Source organism: Chenopodium album, chromosome 11, assembly GCF_948465745.1.
Source record: "Chenopodium album chromosome 11, dcCheAlbu1.1, whole genome shotgun sequence".
Classification (NCBI taxonomy): domain Eukaryota; kingdom Viridiplantae; phylum Streptophyta; class Magnoliopsida; order Caryophyllales; family Amaranthaceae; genus Chenopodium; species Chenopodium album.
Window position 1 is genome coordinate 15,260,783 of NC_137844.1, and position 9,540 is coordinate 15,270,322.

General features: G+C 33.7%; 1 protein-coding gene across 1 annotated transcript; it reads left to right on the forward strand.

The window, feature by feature from the left end:
- Positions 1–2,913: 2,913 nt before the first annotated feature.
- On the forward strand, positions 2,914–7,964 carry LOC145568646 (uncharacterized). The gene is made up of 3 exons (XM_081628078.1): positions 2,914–3,105; positions 4,451–5,320; positions 5,968–7,964. Exons 2-3 carry the CDS (start codon positions 4,582–4,584, stop codon positions 7,509–7,511), a joined length of 2,283 nt encoding a protein of 760 aa, XP_081484204.1. The 5' UTR covers positions 2,914–3,105; positions 4,451–4,581; the 3' UTR covers positions 7,512–7,964.
- The last annotated feature ends 1,576 nt before the right edge of the window (positions 7,965–9,540 follow it).

Consider the following 9,540-nt stretch of genomic DNA (forward strand, 5'->3'; position numbering starts at 1 on the left):
TAATTTCGGAAAATATAACATAAGTTTATTTCCAATATATAAAAACTCAAATTTCCTTAATTACCGTGAAATATGAGAAACCGACTGATCATTTAGGGACTGAGTGAGGAAGTATTATTGTGTCATTCTATCAATCTCTACATACAAGTTTATTTTTATTTTTTTAAAAATAATAAAATAAATTAGGTCTTGTGCCATGCATGGTTATTACATTACATTTAGTCAATAAAAGAAATAAAAATTGTATTAAAAATAACATAGATAAAATACATATATAACATATTTATTATCTTTTTATTATGCGAATATAACGAAATGAAACATGAAATATAAAGAAAGAGTCTATTAGACAAATAAGTATATTAAAGGATTTAAAACTTCATGTTAGACCATATGAGTGTTTTAAAAATTCAATGATATATAATTAGTATCAATTTTCTTTTTATAAACCAAAAAGTATTTAAAATTATGTATTACACCTAATGGGCATAAATAATAACCATAATTTAATGATATTTGGTCAATTTTTTTTTCCTAAAATATAATAATATATGAAAGTATTGGAGTTACAAATATAAAAGAATAAAATTTTAATTAATCACAGTTTCTTACATGATTATATGCATAGATAAAGTGTTTATAATGTTACGTTATATTGTTAAAATCCCTTCATTTTGCTATGTTCTTCGTACTAGTTTAGTCTAATGCGTTGCACGGATTAAATAGTTATTACTCCGTATTAGTTTAAAATATCACGTAAAAAGATTAGAAGTTTATCAAAAATAAAACTCTACAATCACTTTTTTTATCCTAAAATTACTATTTGATATCACTTACTGGCATATAACGTAACATGTTTATGCATAGTTGTCGCCTATATGACACGACACTTGGCAAAAAGTTAAAATACATGTAACGGTACGTGACAATTGATGAAAAGTTGGAATGTTAAGTATCACTATCTCGTAGTCTAACCGATCATTTAGCTATATATATATATATATATATATATATATATATATATATATATATATATATATATATATTTTTTTTTTTTTTCATTGTAATAATCTCTATGTTTTTTTTTTCCTTAAAATCAAATATATACGTAATATTAGTTTATGGATCCGAGCAATGTAATGTCTCAGGTGGTTGTATGAACAATACAATTGTTAATCAATTTTAAATCAAGTATAGTATTATACATGTAATTATTTATTGTTGGGTTAATTTTTAAGTTTTATGAGTGTTAAGCTGTTAATAACTTAATACTCCTAGTATTTGTTGGATATTACATCATATGACGTATAAAGTTGAGAACTGTACATGTATCATTATTCTATTATGTTTGAGTTTTTAAACTTGTGTGTAATAGTATGTATCTTATTATATAAGGGCAAATTCTACCAAACAACAATAAGGTTTGCTTTGTTATATGGTACATAAAGTTGGGTTGTAAAACATTTTCACGTGCATAGGATGAATGTGACGGCAGAGATGTGTATGTTGCAATTTTTGAAAGTACAAATTAAGACGTTTTTAACAAGTCAAAATTTCACATGACAATATTATATATTCATTATATATAAATTACAATAGATAGTCAAGGAAGAGCATATAAAAAGTGTAAAAGTCCATATGATGCAAAATTAAAATGTGCACAGATGAAATCGTTATCTATCTATTGCATGCAATCAAATGTGCACAATGAACCTGTTGTCTATCTGCTTTGTGTATCATGCAATAATGAAACATTGACCAAGTATGTTGTTAAATCTGTTGAATGAGCCATAGATAATTTGTGTGATTGTCTTACCTTGTACTTCGTATACAATATGTGATTATGTTTCATAATTTGTTTGAGTAGGGAAAAAAAAAAAAAAAAAAAAAAAAAAGATTACCAATCACAACTGTTTGGTTAACGTTCCTTTTTTTTTTTTTTTTTTTTTTTTTTTTACAGTTTGAGCTTATTTGCCTTTTATGTTAATAGTATACTTTAATTTTAAATTAATATCATGACTTGCACTCTAATGTTGGTGATTTAATTTTAGACTCCACTAGTCAATATGTTTTGGTGAAATAATAAAGACATATCTATTGAGAATTTTAGATAGACACTATTTCTTCCCATAATCACCCAAGACAATATTTAGTTTTAATTTTTAAAGAACTTTTAATTATGTGGGTCATAAATCATAATCATCATATGTCTCCTTAGTCCTTCATCTTAAAAAAATAAATTAGTATTTGCTTCACCTAGCCAAATAGCTTTTGTGAATTGTGATGTTATGAGCATTGAGGATTATTTGCATTTTTGATGCTCTATTCCTTTGTTAAGATGGGATTTGACTTGAGGATCATGGAGTTGAGGGACGGTTTGTCCCTCTATCTCCCCTAGGAGACCAGGAGTGAACTGGGTTCGATTTTCACCCCACCCCTCCTGTGGCAGGAGAGGCACCCCTCATATCTTACCGTATGAAAAAAAAAATGCATTTACATATGCTCTAATGTGTGGTTGCTTAATTGAATTACATCTTGGTCATCTTCATTGGTGACAAATACTTTCTTGATCTAAAAATTGTTGACAAATGAAGATTTAACATATACTAGTATAATGTATTGACGTATATTTACTATAGAGTAATTTTTTTTTTCCTCTTAGAGAATTATGTAATACTTCTATTTATTATTTTTTGGGTCACCTTTATGTTCCAAAATTAGAGAAAAGGTACTTTATAATTATTTATAAGGCAAGAAAATTGTGATTGAGAAAAATTCCTAGTGATTTTTTTTTTTACATTTTTAGCCAACTTGACATGTGCAATTTATTAACCCGAGTTAAAATTTAACCATGGTTAGGGTTTTAACCCATCTCATAAATAAATAATGTGGTTTAGGCTAACAAAATACCTTTAAATATAATGAATATCACGGGTCCAATTTTAATAAAATTATTTTGGATATTCCTGTAAATAATTTCTTTAGGGTTTGTGTATTTTCTCAGAAGTCGTAATTTTACGGTGAAAAAAAAATTAAGATCTTCATCTACATACTTTGGAGAAAAAATGGGTATTTATTATTGATGATCAAAATTCCTAAATATGGGTAAGTTATCGAAAATTTTAATTATTAATTTTTAATTTGTTACTGTTTCATTTCATCTTAAAATTGTAATTAGGGTTTGATTGATTAGTGAACTTCAATGCTAGTCAAATTTTGCTTACTGTTTCTGCTATAATTGCGTGAATTTAGTATAAACTTTTACTGGGATTTCAATTTTATAGATCTGGCGCTAAAGGGTCTGTTTAAAATTTTGATTTTGTATAGTTTGATTTGAGCTGAGTAAGTGTGAGATTTTGTTGTTGCAATTTGTGCTGATAAAATTTGAAGTTTCTGCTGTTTGTGTTTGCGAATTTTGTATTTGAGGCCATAAATTATGGTTATAGGAAGATGGGTCTGCTTAGTTTGTTGTGTTCTGATCTAGTATTAATGGGTTTGAGGTGTGAGATGAGGAGTTAGTTGCTAGGAAGAATCGTCGAGGGTGAAGCTGTTAACGAGGCGATCCAATCGGGAACTAAATCTCTTTTGGAAGTGAAGATTATAGCTAGGATCAATGTAATCTTATCCATTTTTGTGTTAAATTTGTTTGTGGCCTCAATTGTAGTTTAAAATATAATGTATGGTGAAATTTGCTGTTTTAAGTTGTTTTAGTGTCTTACAGTGACATCATTGTTCATTTTGTTTTGTGTATTGAGAAATAGATTGCAGAAATCAGTTCGTCATGCCTTTTTCTGATACTTAGTTTGAAGTAATAAATAAATTATTTTATTATTAGGTGATTTATGCAATGAATAGGGACCTATATGATGGGTCCGAACTGGAAGTTGAATACATGTCAAACTAGCTGGTGTAGTGATCTCCCTGAATTTTTCCTTGTAATTGTAGAAATTTGGTGTCCAAACCTGTTTTCTCAACTTAAACATGTTTAGACTTGGATGCAAGAAACGATGCGATGTTAAGGGCATGGTAGTTATGTGAAAGTTTGGCAGTAGAAACTTTTTGATATTCTTGCAGAGTTGCAGTCTTTTGATCTACTCTGTCTATGCCTGTCTTGTTGGATGATGTTGGTTAGTATTGCACTCTTGACTTGTAGAGCTTTTTGAGATTAAACCCTTTAGCGAACCCTTGCAAATTCATCAACCACACCAGTAACACGGCCCTTTTCTCCCAAATAGCCTTCTGTCTCTCGCTATAGAGGAATGCTGTTTCCATTCTTTCTTTTCATCTCTTTCTCTCTTTTTTTTTTCTCTTTTTTTTTTATTTTTATTTTTTTTATTTTTTTTATTAATGCTTACAACTATGTGCGTGATTAGTTGATGCGATAGAGAGGTAAGAATGTCTTATCTCATCTAGTTTTCAATTTTTAACTTTGTTGTGATCTCTTATACAGGAACTTCTTGGTGATAGAAGACACTTAGTTATTATACACACAATAGCATCAGGAGAAGTCAGTCTTTTGATTCCGTGACTTTATTGTGAGGAAGGATCTAAACTATAAAAGTTGATACGAGGACTGTAGTTATGGAATGTAACAAAGATGAGGCTGCTAAGGCTAAACTAATTGCTGAGAAAAAGTTTGAGGCAAAGGATTTAATGGGAGCTAGGAAATTTGCAATGAAGGCTCATAATTTGTTTCCTGGACTGGAGGGCCTTCAACCATTGCTGGCAACTCTAAACATTTACCTCTCTGCTGAGCGAAAAATTAATGGGGAAGTTGATTGGTACGGAGTACTTGGTGTTGAACCATCAAGTGATGATGAAACAGTGAGAAAACAGTATAGGAAACTTGCCCTTACTCTCCACCCTGACAAAAACAAATCAGTTGGTGCAGAGGGAGCATTTAAAATTCTTTCAGAAGCTTGGAGTTTGTTGTCTGACAAAGCCAGGAGAACAGTATATGATCAAAAGAGAAGTGCAAAAAGGGTGTTTGAGAAAGTTGTACCAAAAAGGCCTTCCAAATCAGTTGGTAGTGACAGTCTTCACCGATCTGCCAACAATGGTAATTTTAATATGAGTCAGAATGCCCCAAATCCCCATTTAAATTCAGTACGTCCACCACAACGTAATACATTTTGGACTATGTGTACTAGTTGCAAAATGCAATTTGAGTATGTTCTTTTCTACCTCAACAAAAAGCTTGAGTGCTACAACTGCAAGGATCCCTTTCTGGCAATACAAATCCCACCTCCGGAGACAAATTCTAATGCATCACAGGCTGCTCAATTGCCCCAAGACACTTCTAACTACCCTTTTGCCTCAGGTATGAATATGATTCTGCTTGGCTTTAAACTATTTAATGCGTAGAGAGACCGAATTATTATGCCAAGAGCTGCGCAAGTGTTCTATTAGTTTACATTGTAACATTAGTACATTTCCACACTGTACGTCTATATATATATATATATATATATATATATATATATATATATATATATATATATATATATATATATATATATATATATATATTCAACTCAACGCCTCTAACAAGGATCTTGTCTTGTATGGGCAAAGGGTGGTCAGAATTAAGAAATACTCAGTTTGCCTATTCAATTGAGGAGGCTTCTTTTGTTTGCAACTGAATGTGAAATTGTGTGTTTTTTTTTAGTTGAGTTTCAGGTGTTCTATTTTCTGTATGAAATTTGTATGTTCCTTGCCATAATCTGTGGTAAATTAAGCAAATTCCTAACTGTAATCACTAGTTCTCTAGTTTTTCTTTCTGTCTTCCTAGCCTTTGGTTAGTTGAGTTTCAGTACTGTTTTCTGGATGAAATTTGTATGTTCTTTGCTTTAATCTATGGCAAACCAAGCTGATGCCTAACTGTAGTTACTAGTTCTTTAGTTTTTCTTTCTGTCTTCGTCCTAAATTGAGAAAATAAGTAACTTAGCAATTGTGAAAATACTTCAGGAAATGCAGGAAGCATGCCAGCAGCAGCTTCCTCAGCTGCACAAGCCATGAATGGTATGCAGATACCACGTGGGAATTCAAAGAGAGTGCATGAAACTTCACAAGTGAGTGCTACCATGGAGGCAGTAATCAAGAGTAAAACCAATGCCTTTAAGGCTAATGCTGGTGAAGCTAATGGAGCCTGTTCTTCAGGGAAGGGTGAAAAGCCTAAAAGAAGAAGACGATCAAGTGAACATAAGATGAATGACAGTGGAACTGCAAAAAATGATGTACTATTGAGGGGAACCGCAGCTTTTAACTTTGGGAATCCAAATGGATGTCAGAATGGTATCACTCAAACAGAGAAGGTATCTTCCTTTGGGACTAGATTGCCAGATGTCTCAAGAGAGTTGTCACTACTTGAGACTCGTAATATGTTGATGGAAAAAGCAAAGAACGAAATTCGCAAAAAGCTGAATGAATGGAAGAACATGGATGTCAAACTGAAGGCTTTAATCAAGGAATGTGGTCCAAAAGAAACAAAAGAGAAAGCATCTAGCTCTAAAACTCGGTCTAATCCTGATGTAAATGGAGCAAGAACTGTTGGAAGCAAGTCTGACATATTTGCACGAGACAAGCATACAGATGTAAACCTCAAGACCTCTTCACCCTCCAGTTCTGAAATTGACCCCGAGGCAAATGAGAATGTGCCATTGTCTATGACTGTTCCAGATCCAGATTTCCATGATTTTGACAGCGATCGAACTGAAAAATCTTTTGGTGACAGTCAAGTTTGGGCTGCTTATGACAATGAAGATGGTATGCCCCGGTACTATGCCATAATTCATAGTGTGATCTCGAGGAAGCCATTCAAGATGCGCATTAGTTGGCTTAACTCTAAAAGCACCTCTGAATTTGGGGCCTTAAACTGGGTTGGCTGTGGCTTCTACAAAACTAATGGCGATTTTAGAGTAGGTAGGTATGAACTCAACAAAAGTGTTAACTCTTTCTCACATAGAGTAAAGTGGACAAAAGGTGCAAGGGGGGTAATCCGTATATATCCTAGTAAGGGAGATGTTTGGGCTCTGTACCGAAATTGGTCACCTGAGTGGAATGAGCATACCCCTGATGAGGTAATACACCAATATGACATGGTGGAAGTCCTTGATGATTACAACCCGGAAATAGGAGCAACAGTCACTCCACTGGTGAAGGTTACTGGTTTCAAGACTGTGTTCCGCAAATACATGGATCAGGATCATGTCAGGATGATTCCACGAGAAGAAATGTTCAGATTTTCCCATCAAGTTCCTTCATTCTTGCTTACTGGTCAAGAATCTCCTACTGCCCCCAAGGGTTGCTGGGAGCTTGACCCAGCTGCTACTCCAGTGGAACTACTAGAGGTAGCGACAGAAGTTACAGAGGAGGTGAGGAAGGAAAATACTGAGAAAATTGCCAGAATTGGTGTACCTGATCCGAAAGAAGTGAGTTGGAGTAACATTGCAACAAGTGAAGCACGGAAGATGGAAGATGGGGTAAGTGTTCAGGTGGGTGCTTCAATTTGATAGACTTTGGATAAAAACAGAAGCATCGTGCTGGTTTATCGTAGTATTCTGAACATAATATTGGTTGAGAAATCTTTTTTGCTGAAGATTTGAAGGAAGTTGAGACATTGCTGTGGAAGTTTTTGTGCAGAAGCTAGTCTTCTTTCTTCACTTTTTTGCTCGACGGAATCAATGGCGTGATCATTTTTTTGAGACTGACCCAAAGGGGATCAATTGTGTAGTGTACAGCTTCAGTTATCACAGGCAAACAGGTCTTTTTTCTTATAGGTACAGAAACTCGAAAAGTTCAACCTTCTAATTTAGTATCAGGGTAGTCCAGAAAGTAAAACTCAAGATACTAATTTTTGGGAGCTGTCCGTGAAAGCAATTCTTTATTTTTTTACGCTGCTAATCTTTGCTGTTTCTACCCTTGCAATTACAGACTTTTCTGATTCACATTGCCATTTTGTTTTACTAAGTTTCATATTGCAGCTAACAGCATACAATTATGTCTCACTTGCTTTCTCTCTTCTATAATACTAAACTAAAAGCATAAATCTGAAAGATCGATCTTAATTCAAAGCACAGGTGTAATTAGGAAATCAAGACATCAGAAGTTGTAATTTGACTAAATAATTTCATATAATCTTTTCAATTGGTTGCGAATGTATCGTCCACTTTCTCGTTCAATTCTACCAAGACTTTACTCTAAGTTCAAGTGTGGACTCCTTATGGCTAAGGCATGGACAATTTTATAGTAGGTGGATGTATAAGGATGTTTCAAGTGTGGACTCCTTATGGCTGAGGCATGGACAATTTTATATTTGGTGGATGTATAAGAAGGATGTTATAGATCCGTTGGCGTCTGAGTAGAAAGATGTTGCATTTCTGGATATTGCAGAGGCATCGCTCGAGCAAAGTTAAGTCCTTTTCTTGAAGCATACAGCTTTGCACCTAAAGCATTTGGAGCATTGTATTTACTGGAGTAGCCAAAGTACCATTCTCCCTTTTCATTTCTGAAAACTCCTCCTCCACCACCTTCCTCGGGAAAAATCTAAGCAGCATCTGTGTTAAGCTTAATCCATCCATCCCTTGGTAGGCGCCAGCAAGGAGGCTTGACAATTGAAGGATCTGCACCATCTGAATTCTTTCCCTTGCATCCTCCAAACAAAGGAGTTGATTTGATAACCTATAATGAATCTGTTGAACACATAGTTGTAATTATAGACCTCATCATTAAAAATAAATCCATTCCTCAGCTTCCAAAGATGTCATAAACCCATGATAAATATAGACTTCAATTTGGAGTTTGAGAGAAGTTATATATCAACCAATCATTCCATTATGAATTCATAAAATTGGAATAATTGAAGGTGGGAGGTGGCTTAATCTTTTAGAAAATCATCTTTCAGAGAATCCCAGAGGTATGGCAATCTTTGAAAAGATGAATGTAAGTTTCATCATTTGACAAACAACTTGAACAAGTGGAATCAAACCCTGGGAATTTGGAAGCAAGGAGAGAAGCAGATGGTATTATTGAGTGAATATAGTTCCACATAAACATTTTGTACTTGAATGGCACCTTAAGCTTCCAAAATGACTTCCAGCTAAAAGCAAATGGGAGAGAGAAAGGGGAAGGATCTTAATTTGGAAATAAAGTAGGATGTTTTCATGGTGAAAAGCCCATACACATGATGTTTCCATCTAATTTGATCTAGAGAAGAAATGGGATCAAAAGTGGAGATAGGAGTACATAAGATTAAAGTGCAAATATGATCTGGAAATAGATACTTGATATCATCAATGTACCATTTCCCATTTCTTATGATGTTAGAAACTCTCCAATGGCACTTCGATTGAGGTATATCAGTTGGAATGTTTTTCTAAAGAGGGGCTTCCCCAACCCAATGATGATACTACAAAGAAGTATCCTCGCCATTGCCAATTCTAATGATGATGCCCTTTAACAACATATCCTTACCCTTTAAAATATCCCTCTACATTGAAGATTGAGAAGAATTTGGGAAACAATTTTGCAAGTTAGATCTGC

Bases quoted from the DNA above. Each gene is read 5' to 3' on its own strand.
- LOC145568646 (XM_081628078.1), top strand. From the start codon at position 4,582: ATGGAATGTAACAAAGATGAGGCTGCTAAGGCTAAACTAATTGCTGAG. The intron at 5,321-5,967 runs GTATGAATATGA...AAAATACTTCAG, and splicing joins TAACTACCCTTTTGCCTCAG to GAAATGCAGGAAGCATGCCA.